Source organism: Zalophus californianus, chromosome 15, assembly GCF_009762305.2.
Source record: "Zalophus californianus isolate mZalCal1 chromosome 15, mZalCal1.pri.v2, whole genome shotgun sequence".
Taxonomy (NCBI): domain Eukaryota; kingdom Metazoa; phylum Chordata; class Mammalia; order Carnivora; family Otariidae; genus Zalophus; species Zalophus californianus.
Window position 1 is genome coordinate 29,483,974 of NC_045609.1, and position 17,091 is coordinate 29,501,064.

The following is a 17,091-nucleotide window of genomic DNA, read 5'->3' on the forward strand; positions in this document are numbered from 1 at the left end:
GTTTTAAATGTTTAGGGATAAGGGAAGTGTATACCTGCTGGATTCTTAAAATCCTTAACTGGGAAAGAAAAGAAATGGGAGGAAAAAAATATCTCAAAAGATTATAGCATGAAGACGAATATAATACAGGTAAAATAATTTCCTTGCAGTATTTAGAACAATGTAAAGTTTTCATATATATACATATATTTTATATATGTATGTATACGTGTGTATATATATAATACTTATAGACATATACTCCTTATAACTCACAGTAATTATGTTTTATCAAAGAATATTTTAAGCTTCCACACTGAAGCAATGGAATTATTTCAAGACTGTAACTCTTACTCAATAGTGGTATACATATGCATACATATACATACACACATACATACACATCCAAATCATTACAAAATAGCATGTAATTATCTTTAGGGTAGATTCTTTAAAATTTTACTTAGAGTGTTAATGTGATAGTTAAGCTTAGCATTATGACTAGTAATGTAAGTATGAATTTTATTAAAAAGCCCCAGGAAAAATGTCTTTAGAGTTATGTGTAAATGTGAAGTGTGAAAGTGCTTTGAACTCTGAAAGAAGCTTTGTGAAATCCAATGTTGTAATATAAATTAATAAACTATAAGAGTTGCACAAAGACCTTCTTCAAAGTAAATGACAGCTTTCTATTCCCAAAGGTATAGAAGAACAAATCACAGTTCTACATTTTGATTTCTAAGATGTGATATTAAACCCACTATGCAAATTAAATAAAGAAAAGCTTTCACTCATTCTTTCTACAAATGAAGACAAAGGAAAAGCTTGTGGTTGAAAGAGCAGAGTAATAGAGGGCAATTATCAAGTATAGCAAACACATAATCTGGAGAGAACGAGAAAGAGGAAAAGCCTAGAAAAGCCTACTGTCTCCCCCTCAGCAGAAAACAATAGCACTGAAATAACTCCTAAGGAAATTCAATTTGATATCACTACAGCTATATACCAAGAGGAGCTTGGATACATGCCTGCCAAACTTAAAAAGTAAACAAACCACAGCTTTTCCACACAGCACCAAGATTACTACAAACTAAAAAATCCTATTAGACTGGCTAATTTAGATTTGTCCTACTTGCTCAGAATACAAGTATTTTATGACCTACATACTAGATATAAATTCAGAAGGCAAAGGTATCTAATTCATAGTGACACAGGAGGATATGACTCTCCAAGATAATGTTTCTCAAACTAGGCTTGCAGACCCCTGAAGGATATAATTTTAGGGGTCTATGAGTGCTCTGGGAGAATTTGTAATTTTAGTGTTTTTATACCAGAATTTTTAAAAAATTGATTAAAAAAATCTAAAATTAGGAAAATCCATTTATAATCCCAGTATTTCCATGAAACCCCAAGAGTTCCAATGGTTGTGAATGTAATCACACTGGCACCAAACAGGAAGGATCTCTATGTCTAGGACTTCATACATAAATGATGTGCTTGATGAGTGAAGGCCAAATGAGCATGACATCTCATTCTAAAAGCAAATGTTTCATTGTAGTTCAAATAGAGAAAGACAGCAAGATAACAGAGTTATCACACACCTCAGAATAGAGGCTATTGCCAACCAAAGCCTGTGTATAGGCAGCCAGCAATAACCATCATTTTACCAAGACTTAACTATGTGCCAAGAACTGCCCTAAGCACTTTATATTGATCATACCAATTAATCTTCTCAGTAACTATAAAAGGTAGGTACTGTTACCCCTAATTTACAGAAAAAGAAGTCATTTCTTCAAGGACACAGAGTGAATAAATGCTAAGCTGGGATTTGAACCCAGGTGCTCTTATGTTACACTACTTTCTCATCCTATTTAGGCTGTTAGGTGAGATTCATCAAAACAATTATCCTCCACTCTAATATTAACTTGGTATTTTAAATTTGTAGTGTTATTTATACTTTATAAATTTGTTATGGTTTTAGAGTTCTTTTAAAGTCTAGGCACCAGGAGTTCAGAACTAGTTTAGTGTTTGAACATATTTAAATAAGACAATCATAAATAATGTAAGTGAATGCTGGACTTCTTAGGAACTGTTTTACTTTAAAAGGGGTCCATATATCACTCCAGTTTCAAAAAACACTGCTCAAAGACCTAGGGTACCCTATACTGCTGTGTCTGGGCTTATATGCAAAGTCAGGATTCTGACCATCTTGATGGCTTATCATAACACATCAGATAAAATCCAAGTTCTTGATCCTAATTTACTAAACCCTCCATGATTTGGTGCCTGTCCATTTCTGATCCTTTCCCAGAACTCTTCCTACTCCTGTATTTTAGCCATACTGTCCTCCTCTATCCTTCAAACATGTCAAGCTTGTTCTCACCTAAGGTCTTTTACTGGATATTCATTTTTCTTGAAATCCTCTTTGATCTTACGTGGTTGCTTCTTGTCACTTAGATTATAGCCCGTACTTCAGCAGACAGGACTTTTCTGATTACCCAATTGCAAGAAATCAATCACAGTCTTTCTTATATTCCTTCAATTCTCTACATAGAGTGTACATTATTAGCTAGTATTTTTTGCTTTACTGGATTACTGTCCATCTTGCCCACCAGATTGCAAACTGCATAAGAATACAGCCCGTATCTGTCTGGTTTCTCACAGTATTTCCAATACCTCAATTGATGCCTGTCACTGGAGGTTCTCAATATTCTCAGTATTTGTTGAATGAGCAAATGAGTAGACCTAAATCTACAGAAAGGCTACAAATTTGACCTAGACTCCTAATGATTCCAGGAGAAAAAAAATCAACAAGTCTCTCCCAATCAAGATGCATATACCTAGGGGAGCAAAAGATGTTCTAGAAGTGACCTGATTTCTACAGATGAGAGTATTCTAAAATTAGCATGCACTAATCACACTGCCATTCAAAACTACTGTGCTTGGTGCCTACTACACATATTCCAAAGACTATTAGAAGTACTGGTGAATAAAATTATAGAGTGCCTATCCACAAGGAGCTTGCAGCTGGTGCCTAGCAAGCAGTGAAAGACTACTCGCCCTTCTACAACTGCTACATACACATTGCTTAAATTACCTACTTCATGGGGGAAAAAGTTGGCCCCAAGTATACTACGATGGTTAGCAAATCTATTTTAGATTTAATTGCTTACCCATTTCTATATTAAAATTCTGTGTCTACATGAAGCTTTATACGACTGCTATTATTTTAATGGGACATTAAGTGTCTAGTTACTAAAGACTTAGCTACACGGGAAGAATTATGTACACATGGGGATTTATGTCAAAACTCTGAAATAAAATTAAAAACATTAAAGGGGAAAAACTGGAATCAATGGTCCTACAACTCTCTTCTGGTAATTCTGAGGCACTAATCTCACAATAGTAATATATTCCTAGAGTTCCAGTATCAGGGACTCCAGTATTCTCAACATGAGAGAATTAAGAGGCAACCTCAAGGAAAGTAAGTGAGAGTTAAAAATCCATGTCACATTTGCATTTTTCTTTAGTTGGCTGGGCTTTGGTGTAAGAGTGGAATGTCTACTTATAAATACTACCAATAAGTAGCTACTCCTTCCCAATGTGTTTTTATTTCAAAAATAAGATTTGAATAAAAGCTCTGAAAAAACTGGTGTTTCAAAAACAAGCAATTGTTTCTTTTCTGTGAGAATAAATGATACATAAAAATGAAATCATAAGATGCAATAGGAAACATACCATTCCATAGGCCTGCTGTTGGACCCAGTTGATATAATCATTCCTTATGTCTATCAATTCTTGTACTTCATGTATATAAAATTTATCATACTGTATAATCTGTCCCGATTTCTCATTTACCTACAAAAAAAAAGTATAATCAACATTAAGTTTAACCAGTACCCAATACAGAGATTAAAAAATGTTTTAAATAGAAAAAGTCTTGAGATTTCTTAGCTAATTTTCTTTCTATAAAAAAAAATTACTGAGTACCTACTATATGCAAAATGCTAGTTAAGTGCTGTGTGAAACATAAAAATATCTAAGATGGAATATCTGCATTTAGTACCTCAAAATCTACTAAAAAAAGAAAGATATTTCTGTAACCACCACATAATATGAGATATGTACCATTAAAGTATATATGGTATATAAAAACTAGAATCTATAAGAACTCTGTACTGGCAGAGTACTCTGTAGTGGCATCTGAATAAAACATTTGGATAGGACACAAAAAATGAAGAGAGTTGCAAATTACCACCCTAGAAATTACTTACTAATTACAAAGGGAAAAACAAATCTTTGCAGTGAAGAGCACTACCTTAACCGAGTGATCAAACCAATCACCACCGATACTGAGACAATAAAATATAATGTTCCTGCTGATATAAGCAAAAGGAAGTACAAGCATCATCTATGAAGCAGAAAAATGTTTAACTTGAATCTAATCAAGTCTCTTGATCTAAATTCCAGTTCATAGGTAGTACAAGGGATAGAGGAACAAATGAAACATCACCATAGGGAAACAATAAAATATTCTGATCGTAGAATTTTCATAAGAAGACTGGACAGGAATCTCCAAACAGTTAAGGGAATGGGATAAAAAAGCGGGGGTTGTTGTAAGTTAAAAGAGACAAAGAGGTGTTCCGGTGCTGGATATAGCAGAGCTCTTTATGTCAGATTAACCTCCTGACAATAACAATTATAAACTCTGGACAATATATAAAAGCCCAACAATTTGAAAATACTGGAGATCAACCAAAAGTAAGCAGAAACAGGAAAGGACACAATCTTTGAAAGGAGCATGTGTGATACACATTTTGCCCAAGGGAGTGCTTCCAAATCAGCATCAGGAGTAGGGGGTAAGAGCTCAAGCACAAAGCAGCAGTTTTACTAGACAGAAGAGGCAAATGTCACAAAGTGAGGCAGCTAATGTGGCAGACAATGAGGAATACAAATCCCAGAAAGGAATCCAGAGGGTGAAGCCAAAAAACCAGCATGCAAAGTCCTCCCACATCTTTACCTCTCTTTTTTTAATGCTCATTTGTTTATTTATTTGAGAGAGAGAGAGAGAAAGTGAGCAAGTAAGCACCAGCAGGGGGAGGGGCAGAGGGAGAGAGAGTCCAATTCCACTCCGGCCTTCATTCCAAGACCCCAGGATCATGACTTGAGCCTAAGGCAGCCGCTTAACTGACTGAGCCATCCAGGCGTCCCACTTTGGCTAACCTCTCAAACCATGAGTGCACAAGGTGAGACCTGGGGGAAAAAAAACACATCCCAGCAGAGAGCAGCAACTGGGAGGCTACTCTTAGAAGCAGACTTCAAGACAAGCATTTCTAGAGAAAAAAAAAAAATGCACATTTGATAAGCATGATAAAAGGACTGATTTATCAAGAAGTCATGTAACAATTCCAAATTAACAGTGCTGCAAAATACATGAAGGGAGAATTGACAGAATTTGTTGCTAATTTTAACACCCCTCTCTTGATTACTGATAGAGAAAAAACAGACAAAAGCAAGCACCAAGCACCAAAGATCTGAACAATTTCAAACAACTTGAATTCACAATAGAATATCCCACCCAATAATTGTATACAGAATGTTCACTAAAATACTAAAATAAAATATCCTGGACCACAAAACAAGTCTTAATAAATAAATACATTTAAAGGAATCCAAAGTATAATGAAGTATGTTCTCTGACCACAATGGAATTAAATGAAAAGTCAGTAACTAAAAGATATTTGGAAAATCCTAGGACATAGGACTTGAAACTGTTAACACCTCTAAATAACCGAAAATGTCTCTTGAATCCATCAGAGCACTAAAGCCATAAGATAATCGGGTAGTCTGAATCCCAAGGATTGACAGTTACTTCTAAAGAGAAACAGAATGCTAGAAAAAGGTCACCTGTGGCAAAGCAAGAAGAAGATACCACTGTCAAGCAAGCAGGGAAGAAGAAATCAGTTAAAATTCTAAGAAACTGCTAATGGCTGAGTATGGAATAGCCTGACAGTATAAAACCCCTAGGTGCCCCCAGACAGTTTGCATGCACTCACAGGTTCTTTTCCACACACCTCCAATGGGTAGCCATGAGGATGACTGGAAACAGGGTAAAAGATCATGAGTCTCTCTTAGTGGTGCAAGGAATTGGCTGCCACCATGACAAAAAAAAAAAAAAGCCTGCTACCCTGCCTAGTCGTAAATCACTGAGGAAGGTGAAGCAAATTCCATGCCTCATTGTTGGAGGGAAAAAACCCTCACCTCAATAGTCAGAAGGAATGGGGATAAGAACAGTCCCAAGCCCAGAATCTTCTATCAGTAGGACTAGAGGACCTGATGAGGGAGGGATCAGAAACTCTGAGAAAGTCCCACCTTAAGGTCCAAGCATACATAATCACCTAAGACCAACGCCATACAGTAACAACAAAGAACATTTCCTGTGTCCACTCCTCTATTAACTTTGAAAGCACTGAGTTAACAAGCAAGACCACTTTACCACTGAGGAGGGGGCAAGAGTGAGAAGAGAAACCCCTCTATCAAGCAGGCATACAGAGCAAATACAAACACTGAGAAAAAAACTGACACTTCACCTCTGTCCTACATCTCAGGCAGCATTAGAGGAATCTGAGGCCTCTGGTTCAATGAAGATAACTATAGCAAAATAAAAACTCAATCCCAGTTTAACTCCTGACTAGACTGACTTAAGTCCCCACATTAGCCACACAGAAGAGGTGTACCCATTCATAGGCTTTAAATCTCTTTACTTCAGCCTTTACTCTTTTATGGACAATCAAAAATTATGAGACATATGAAAAAAAAAACAAGAAAAACAAAACAATCAAACAAAAACCACACACAAAAAAGTCTAGAGGCATAGCAATCAACAGAGCCAGACTCAAAAGATAATTCAGATGTTGGAGCAAGAAGACAGAGGCTTTAGGAAAATATTTTGAACTTAATGAAAATAAAAACACAACATATCAAAATTTGTGGGATGCTGGTCAAACAGGGCATAGAAGAAAACAGCATTAAATGATCATGTTAGAAAAAAAAGGTCTAAAACCAATGATCTAAGCCTCTGTTTCAAGGATGTAAAAATAATGATCAAATTAAGGACAAATCAAGTAGAGAAAAGGATATAAAGATAAGAACAGAAATTGATGAAAGAGAAAAAAAAACATGAGAAAAACCAATGAAAGCAAACGTGTTTTAATGAAAATATCAATACAGTTGAAAGACTCTGAGAAAGATGGAGAAGACACAAATTACCACTATCAGGAATGAAAAAGGGGGCATCACCATACAGACATACATAAACAGCGCCACATGGACTTACCAAAACTGACTCAAGAAGAAATAGAAAACATGAATTATACTCTATTTTTAAAATTTAATATGACATTTTAAAATTTCCCAAAAGAAAATTCCAGGTTAAGACAGTTTCACTGATGAATTCTATATAACATTTAAGGAAGAAATAATACCAATCTTAAACTCAGAAAAGAGAGAAAGAGGGATTATTTCTTAATTCGTTTTATGAAGTTAGAGTAACCTTGATACTAAAAGTCAATGACAATATGAGAAACAAAAATTATCAGATCAACATCCTTCATGAATATAGACATAAAACCTTCAATAAAATATTAGCAAATTAAGCCCAATAATACATATATAAAGTATAACATACAATGCCCAAGTGGAATCCCAGGAATGTAAGGTTCAAGTATCAATGAATTTCACTATATTTCAGAAAAAAGGCAGAAAAGAAAAAAAAATGGCTTGTTCATCTCAACAGATGCACAGAAAAGCATCTAACAAAATTCAGCAACTCTTCATAATAAACACTCTAAGCAAAACAGGAATAGAAGGGGACTTCTTCAAACAGATAAAGCCCATCTAAAAAAAACACATTTTACAGCTACCATGATACTTATTGATAAAATATTGAATGCTTTCTTTCTAAGACTAGGAACTAGGCAAGGATGTCCACTGCAACCATTATAGTCAATAAGGGAAGAAAATAACAAGCTTGTGTACATAAAAAATCCAAATGAATCTGTAAGAGAATTATTGAAACTAATAAATTAATTTACCAAGGTCACAGAGTACAAGGCCAATACACAAAACACAAGTGAATTTCTCCATACTAGCAATAAACAATTGGAAAATAAAAAAAATTAAATTTCATTTACAATAGCAACAAAATATTTAGGAATAATTTTTTTTAAAGATTTTATTTATTTATTTGAGAGAGAGAGAGAGAGAGAGACAGCAAGAGAGGGAACACAATCAGAGGGAGTGGGAGAAGGAGAAGCAGGCTTCCCGCTGAGCAGGGAGTCTGACGCGGGGCTCGATCCCAGGACCCTGGGACCATGACCTGAGCCAAAGGCAGACGCTTAACGACTGAGCCACCCAAGCATCCCTAGGAATAAATTTAACAAAAGATGTTTAAGACCTCAGAACTGCAAAACATTGCTGACAGAAAATAGAGACCCAAATATATAAAGATACATACTTTGTTCACAAATAGTAAAAGACAGATAAGACTCAATAAATGAAAGAAAGAAAAGAAATCTGACTGGACTCAAGTTTTTTAAAAAGCAGCAATACAAAAAATTTTTTGGTACAACAGAAGAAATTTGAATATGCCTGGATAGGTAGATGATATTACAGAATTACAGTTAAGAAAAATAATAATATTGCTGTTATATAGGAAAATGCCCAAGAAGAAGAATGATGAGGTGGTATCAGGATTTACTTTCAAACGACAAGAAAAAAGTATATACACACATAGATGGAAAAGCAAATGTGACAGCATATTAACAATTACTGAATCTAGAATGGAGGGCATGTACATATCTATTTCATTTGTCTTTCAATGTTTCTTTATATATAAAGATATTCAAAATAAAAATTGAAGAGTAAAGTGAATGAAAAGGATTTCAAAAGAAAGTTTGAGGAAGAAAATTCTAGGCAAATAGCATGAGCTAAAAGAAAAATTTCAGAGGGAAATAAGGCTTTAGAGTCAATAAATGATAGAATCAGAGTGATATTAAAATTTTCTGTTGATGGTGTGAAATACAGTCAAAAATAAGTACAGAGGCTAGTGGTAGGGAAATAAATCAAGATATTAAAGACTCAAGATTTCTAGATAATAAGAAAGAATGCAGAGGCTGTGGTAGCTAATTGATATAGAAAAGAGTCAAAGCCAACTTCAAAATTCAAGCATGAAGAACAGAAAAACAAATGCTGGCAACACAAACAAGCATTAAGTCAGGAAAAGATGACAATTTGGGTAGGAGAAGAGAGCTGGGAAGGATGAGAAATTTGGTATTAAATCATTTTTTATTTTAAAATGATGGCAAGAGAAAGGTTTGCCTAAAACACATAACTGAGAACATTTTCCTTAAAGGAGACAAAGCTGTGGCAGGAGGTGAGACAGAGGTAGAAAGTAAAACAAAAAGGGCCAAATACAGACCACTAAGAAAGATGCCACATTTAGGAGAAGAAAATAAGACATCAAAAGAAACAATGTGATCTAACATACAAACTAAATAAAACTAGCTAAATATCCTATAAAATGTAACAAAACTAGTTGTTTATAATTTTAAAAAATAACTAAACCAACTAAGTAGCATTCAAAAAGGAACAAAAGAAATCATTTAGTAGAGGTATAAATCTATGAGACAGTGCTTGTGTCCAAACAGGTGCTCTATAACCATGAGATGAATGAATGGACAAATAAAATGAGTAACAGATATATATACATATATATCTGTATATATCTATATAGTTCGTGCTTCTAATGACACTTAACATTTTCACTGAAATGCAAATTTTACCTTAAAATCCACCCAGATGTTATGTTCCACAAATGTAACAACATTATGGACCACTTACTAAATAGACCTCATGTACATTACCTCATTTAATTTTTAAAACAACCCTATGAAATAGATACTATTATTATCATATAGATGAATATACTAAGGCTTAGAGTTCAAGAATCTTAACCAAGGTCACACAGCTAGGAGCCAGAAATCTAACACAGGCCTCTGTAATACGCATGCACTTTTTCTTAATAAACATGCATTTTGGGGCACTTAGGTGGCTAAGTCAGTTAAGCGCTGACTCTTGATTTCGACTCAAGCCATGATCTCAGGGTCGTGAGATGCAGCCTGAGTGGGGCTCCGTGGTTAGTGGGGAGTCTGCTTGAGATTCTCTCCCTTTGCATGCACATGCAAAGTGCACATGCATGTACTCTCTAATAAATAAAATCTTAAAAAAATGCATTCTTAACTCACTATACAATTTTATTCAATGTATGTTCATATATATATGAATACATATGAATATATGACTATTTGCATAGATAAATGTGTGCAACATATATTTAGAATATATAAACATATTTTTTTCTTTCTGTTAATGTTTAAAAGCTGGCTCAGTCAGAAGAGTATGTGACTCTCAATCCTGGGGCTATGAGTCTGAGCCCCACACTGGGTGCAGAGATTACTTAAAAATAAATAAATAAGCTTTGTTTTATTATTATTTTTAAAAGATTTTATTCATTTGACAAAGGGTGGGAGGAGAGAGCAAGCACAAGCAGGGGGAGCAGCAGGCAGAGGGATACATTAGTATTATTGCCTAAAATATACAAAATAAAATCTATATTTGTTTGATAACACTTTTATTTCACATTTTCATTACTCTTTAGTGTTCTGGTTTATAAACCTCAGTTCAGAGGTAGTATATGTTAAGTATATATGTGTGCCTTATCTGGGATCATGACCAGAGGCCAAGGCAGCCACTTAACCGACTGAGCCACACAGGTACCCCAATAAATAAACTTTAAAGAATTTTTTTATTTTTATTTTATTTATTTATTTTTTTAGAATTTTTTAAATAAGTAAAACTGTCATCAAGTACAACCAATGCTTGATCCTGTGGTCTACTCTTAAGGGAACAAATAACCCAGTTTAAAAAGCACATGTTAATAATGCTGTGTTCATATCCGACTCTTGATTTTGGCTTAGGTCATGATTTCAGGGTCATGGGATCAAGCCCCACACTGGGCTCCACATTCAGTGGGGAGTCTTGCCTGAGATTTTCTCCCTTTCCTTCTCCTTCCCCACTCTCCCCACCGCACGCAAGCATGTGCGTGCGTACTCTCTCAGATAAACAAATAAATCTTTAAAAAAAAATGCTGCTGCTGTCATTTTCAAAGTTGATACTTTTAATCCCTCTATTTGGTGACAAAAGCACTCTGAGCTCTTATTTTCACTGTTGGATTAAATTTTATCTGTGGTCAGGAAACACATTTGGGAGAAACTGACCAGAGTAAAACCACTATTCCTGGCTTTCAAACAAAACAAAGATATTTAATTTACATATGGAGATCAAAACCTTCATCTGAGAGAAGGGGTGAGCAAACTATAGCCTGTGAGCCAAATCCTGCCCACAGACTGTTTTTGTAAATAATGTACTGGAAAGTTGCCATGCCCATCCATCTACATACTGTCTGCAGCAGAGTTGAGAACTTTTTTTTTTTTTTTGAGAGTTGAGTAATTTCAAGAGAAACCATATGACTTGTAAAGTATAAAATATTACTACCTGGCCCTTTACAGGTAAAATTTGCAGGCCCCTGCCCTAGCATCTTTCGCCAAGCTCTGTCTACTAATAAATAAAACATACACAACAATTACACAAAAAACTCTTTGGCCTTTCCCTAATATTTGTTTATAAACATAAACACCAACTTTTAATCACATTGGACTCTAAAATTTAGTGAGTCCTGTACAAAATGCTTCACATCTCACTGACCAATATATATTTTTATCTTAAATATTTTAGATTTTAAAAGGTAAACTGTAGTTTCCTTTGCCAATAGCGACCAATGTTTTCAGTTTGTATATTCTGCAGATAGATTTGTTTTTGGAAAGAAGTGCTATGTTAGAATAAAAACAATTCAGAAATTCAGTTCTGGTTCAAAAACAGTCAAATATCAAATTTACACTAGGGGGAAATTATGGCTGATACTTAATTCAGTCACAATGATTTAACAACTGAAGAGAAAATCAGTTAACACTGCTTTTAAAAACAGGGAAATTAAGAGACTGAACAAGACGACTGATCTAAAAGACCTCATACATATATATATTTACATATAAAATCAACAGTTTTAAAATATATATATATATATATAAATATATTTGTATGGTAGATAACATTGACATTATTTTGTCCAGGAAGCCTTCATTTATTCTTCAGAGTATGAGCCCTCTTATGTGTTCTCACAGCACCCTTAATTTTCCTTAATCTTGCACTTACCATGCTTTATAACACAAATGCTTATTTATTTGTATGTATATAACTGCTCTACATTTATAATCTCAACAAGGGCAGAAATCACATCTTTTCTTTATCACTGCATCCCTAATGTCTAATACAATGATAAGAACATAGTAGGCACTCAGTAAATATTCGTGAAATGAATAAAAAAGAAATCACAAGTTCAAAACAACCTATACATTAGTATTATTGCCTAAAATATACAAAATAAAATCTATATATGTTTGATCATAACACTTTTATTTCACATTTTCATTACTGTTTAGTATTCTGGTTTATAAACCTCAGTTCAGAGGTAGTATATGTTAAGTATATATGTGTGCCTTATCTGGTTTATTTAGGGGTTCTTTACCAAAAAAAATTTTTTTTTGAAAATCACTGATTTAGAAGATTAGCATGATATGTAGCAATTAGGCAAGAGAGACCAAGTCAGTCTTCTCTTTCGGCATCTCAGTATCTCTACAATGTACTGTGTCAAAACTCAAAAAACTACTAAATAACTGAACGACTTGCCAATAAACTCATTATCTGGTAATATATCCATTCCTGACAGCAAGTACCAAAGCTATCTTTCTTATAATACCATTTGGAACACTGGGAGTGATTTTTAACTTAAAAGCTTTTGAAAGGACATGACATAAGGGAGGAACCAGTCATCCACATATCCTGAAATGATTAGTAAACACACGGTCCAATTCTCTAGTTCCTAATCCTTGACCAGTAGGTCAAGAAGGCAACCATTTGAGGAAACTTCTAATTTTCAACCATGGATCAGAGAGAAGGAATATATTCACAGCTGTCATACAGAAGGTGTCTTTGAAAATACAAGTTTCTGAGAAGCAACTTGGGTTTCACTAAAAATGAAAATGAATCATCCCTGATGGTTAATATCCACAAATATCTATTTATGGCAGATTAAGACCAAGGAAAGTTTTCTTCAAAGTAAGGAGTAGGAGAAAGATAAGTGATCGCCCTAAGGACTCCCAGTAAGAGATGCTTCAGACATTAATAACATCATTCTGCTTTTGAGTATGTAACAACTTCAAACAACAACCCAGTTTCCTCATAACCCAATAAATCAAATTGAAAGTAGCCGTTTCCCATCCAAATGGTGGTAGTGGTGGTAACAAAATCAGTGCCTTATGAATGTGGAATATTACATATATTATATAATTTGAATAATACATTAATCCTGGGAAACTATCAAGGACAGTATTTTAATCCTTTTTTTATAGATAATTAATTCTCCACTTACATATATGATAAAGAGAAAGACTTGTTCAAAATTACACTGATAGGAAGCAGCAAAAATGGTCTTTTAACAATAAAATGCTATCTGCAATTATGTAAGTATGAACCTCTAGATCTAGGGGCATAAAATAAAAACAAACCCCTTTCTAAACATGTTCTATTACCATACCCACTAAGAGAAGTACATTAAAAATGGCAGGGACTTTGGAAGTAGATTTGTATTTGTATTTCAACTCTGTTATTTATTGGTTTATGATCTTTGACATTTAGATTAGGGGGCAAAATATAAACTATACAGAGTTTAAGAAGTTAAATGAAGACTATATGTCAAGTGCTCACATGAATTAATGTACAAGGGAGGTTCTAATCTTGGCCACTGTTAAAATTATTTCCTCTTCCCTTTTAGCCAGCAAGAACATCGGATCCTAGTATCTAGCATGGCTCCATCAAAAAGGTCTCTGGAGACGAAGCCCCATAGGGTTCTACCTCAGTACACGTTGAGGCTTCTGTAGCTAGGCAAAGAACTTACTTGCTCAAGTTCAGTCTTTGTGAAAAAAAAGTTCAATTTCCCCTCCTTCTCCCACCTTCTCCTTAATTTGTGGTAAAAGATACAGCTAAGGAAACAATTATTTTTTAAAGGAGTAATAAAGACAAGCAGATAAAGAAGTGAGAGAGTGAATAATTATTTGGCAATAGGGTCCAGCTGACAAAGGATGGTTCACTGAAGTAACAGGAAAACAGAGTCCAGAGGAAAGAAAAAAAATCTAATTAATCTCTTGAATCCCTGTCTAGACAAAAGGCATAGAGAAAAGTAGAGACTCATCCTATGAAGATAGAGGATCTTAACAGCAGTTTATTGCAGAATCCAATTAACTCTAAAATTCTGCAAGAAAGCCTTGTTTTGGGAAAGGCAAAAGACAGAATGACTTGTTTCCCCACGGAAAGAAATTGCAATCATCTCTTCAATTATAATAAGAGAAATGACTACTTTACTAGGAATCTTGAACATATTCAATACCAAAGAAAAAAATAAATTCAAGAAGTTTAACTGAGGAAATACCCAGGAACCTCACTAAAAGAATAAGAAGGATTATCTCTTTTATCCCTTAACATTTACCTTAGTACTAGGCAAGAAGGGTCTGAAAATGCTCAAGAAGCTAAGTAAGGAGAGGAAACTAAAGATTAAAAGTTTGAATGGGTTTTTTAGTGATTCTAGAGATAAGAAACATATGCTTCTCCCTTAGGTCATGTCTCCCAAAATAGCTTCTCAAGAATACCAAATGGCATAACAGAGATATACCTACCAGCTGTCAGGGATGTCTCAAATCCATCTTTAATGAAACAGCTGAGACTCTACTTCTTCATATAGCTTTGAACTGCTACAAGTGTAAAGGGTACTATTTCTTACACTGGGAAGAAGGGCAGGAAAGAACAATAGGCAAATTAATGAATTATATATGGTTCCAATTTCAAGTTAGTCGTTTGTTTCAAGTGGAATGTTCTACTTTGATTGAAACCATTAGTACCCAATAACAAAATAACTTGAGTTTAAATATTCATAATCACAACTAGGATGCAATCTCTCTCATATAATAACCACTTATAAATGACAAAAATCATATTTAAACTAACAAATTATGTTCTTCACAAGGAAATGTAAGAATTCTAATTCATTAGTATGCTATTGTTCTGCCCAACTACAGACAAGTTACCTACAAATGCCTAACAAAGTCAAGTAAGACCAAAACTCCGAAGTATGTATTATTTTTTAAAGAAAAATTTAGATAACTTTCTAAATATCTGTAATCTATATCTCTTATGCTAACCTAAATCTATAATATTAATGTTAAAATAAACATCATCAATCTGTTAGGCAGCAACGAGGAAAATAAAAGAACTATTGGACATACCCTATGCAATATTTCTAAAACCTTTAATGCAGTATGAAGAAAATTGTTGAAAATTCTTCTTTCAGAAGGGGGAATGCCGATCTTGTAGAGTTTCAAAAGATGTACCACAACTTCCTTAAAAAGTTCTACAATCTTGAGGAATAGTGGAGGTTCAAGTACTGACCACCAGTTTTCTGTTATTAAAGGGTGAACATACAAATAAAATGAATTTTTTTTAAATCACAATTTTCAAAATCATACAAGACTTTTCTTCTAAAAGCAGTAGTCTTAACCCTTTCAAAATCCCAAGATCAATTTAACACAGTATTTTATGTAACATTTCTAGGATTTACAGACACCATCCTACTCTCAAGTTAAAGAATGCTGTTCTAAAAGCTCTCAGAAACAACAATAAAGAAAGGTCTACTGAATTTATTTCTTGGCTTCCTACATTATATTAAAAACTCACTACTATACCTAACATTAAAATCAGTTACTAAAAAGTGCTTTGGGGGTGGGTACCTGGCTAGCTCAACAGGAAGAGCATGTGACTCTTGATCTCAGGGTCAGGAGTTTGAGACCCATGTTGGGTGTACAGATTAAAAACAATAAACTTGAAAAAAAACCCACACCACATCTTAAAAAAAAAAAGTGCTTTGAAAATTAGAATTTTTAAAGATTCTAAAATCCCAATATTTAGGGATCTTTCCAAGTTATATCTTTCAACTTAACATAAAATTGAAATATTATGAAGTACCACCTTTAAAATGCAAGGTAATCCTAAAAACTGGATACTGAGAACAATGTAAAGTATTAACATGTCTGTTCTTCCCCACAATCACTATTTGTTTGTAGTTATTAACTACAAATACCATAATCTTATGAAGCAGGCAGAAATACAAAACCTTTTGACAACATGGAAGCAATACTCTTGTCAGTCCCTGCTTCACTCTTATTCACTAATTATCTCAGAATTGAGGATTCTACTCTTTGCTTACTACTTCCCTCTGCTCACTCTCAGCCTAAAACTTCTTGTACTGATTTTATGACTTCTATATATCTTAGCTTCACAAACCTATAAATTCTATCAGGAAGGAAAGTATTGGGTTAAATGTAGCAAACAAACTATAATGGCCAGGAGACAGGGATGAAATCCATACAAATTGAAAAATTAAAGTGAGAAAAGTTTAGGCCAAAAAATTACAGGAGACAGAGACAGAACAATAAAATCAGATTAGTGGTTAGAATCTCTTCTACATGGAGAGAAATAAAATCAAACAAGGGAAATTAGCAAGTGAGAGATATACAAGGCAAAGAGTTAACAGTCAAGAGGATTTAATACCCATGTTTGTCAGTTTTAATTGTTCCTCCACCTTTACTTCTTTAATAGCAAGACCAAGGGGACGAGGGAGGGGAATACAGAAAATAGTTGTTATCTTTCCTGATATGGTCTCTGCTGTTGTGTTTGATTAAAATTTTAATATTTAACATGCTTTGCCTCTAACAACCAGCATGACTAGAAAAAAGCAATAAAAGAAAAACAGATTTATTTTTCTGTAAGACACTGTCAAATAAGCAGGGTAGCAAAATTTCAGACAGCAAAAAAAATTAAAAACTTATTAGCATT

At 34.1% G+C, this 17,091-nt stretch overlaps 1 protein-coding gene across 5 annotated transcripts in view; it reads right to left on the reverse strand.

Moving 5' to 3' along the window:
* The window catches only part of HERC4 (HECT and RLD domain containing E3 ubiquitin protein ligase 4), a 132,175-nt gene that overhangs the window by 36,069 nt on the left and 79,015 nt on the right, over positions 1–17,091 (reverse strand). For 4 of the 5 annotated variants that reach the window (XM_027591197.2, XM_035724145.1, XM_027591181.2 and 1 more), the window contains 2 exons: positions 15,486–15,658; positions 3,712–3,831 (listed from right to left, as the gene is read on the reverse strand). In XM_027591197.2, coding sequence (XP_027446998.1) covers positions 3,712–3,831; positions 15,486–15,658 — 293 coding nt within the window. Of the gene's footprint in view, positions 1–3,711; positions 3,832–14,879; positions 14,985–15,485; positions 15,659–17,091 lie in introns of those variants that run through there. The other variant, XR_003519386.2, reaches the window with a different exon arrangement.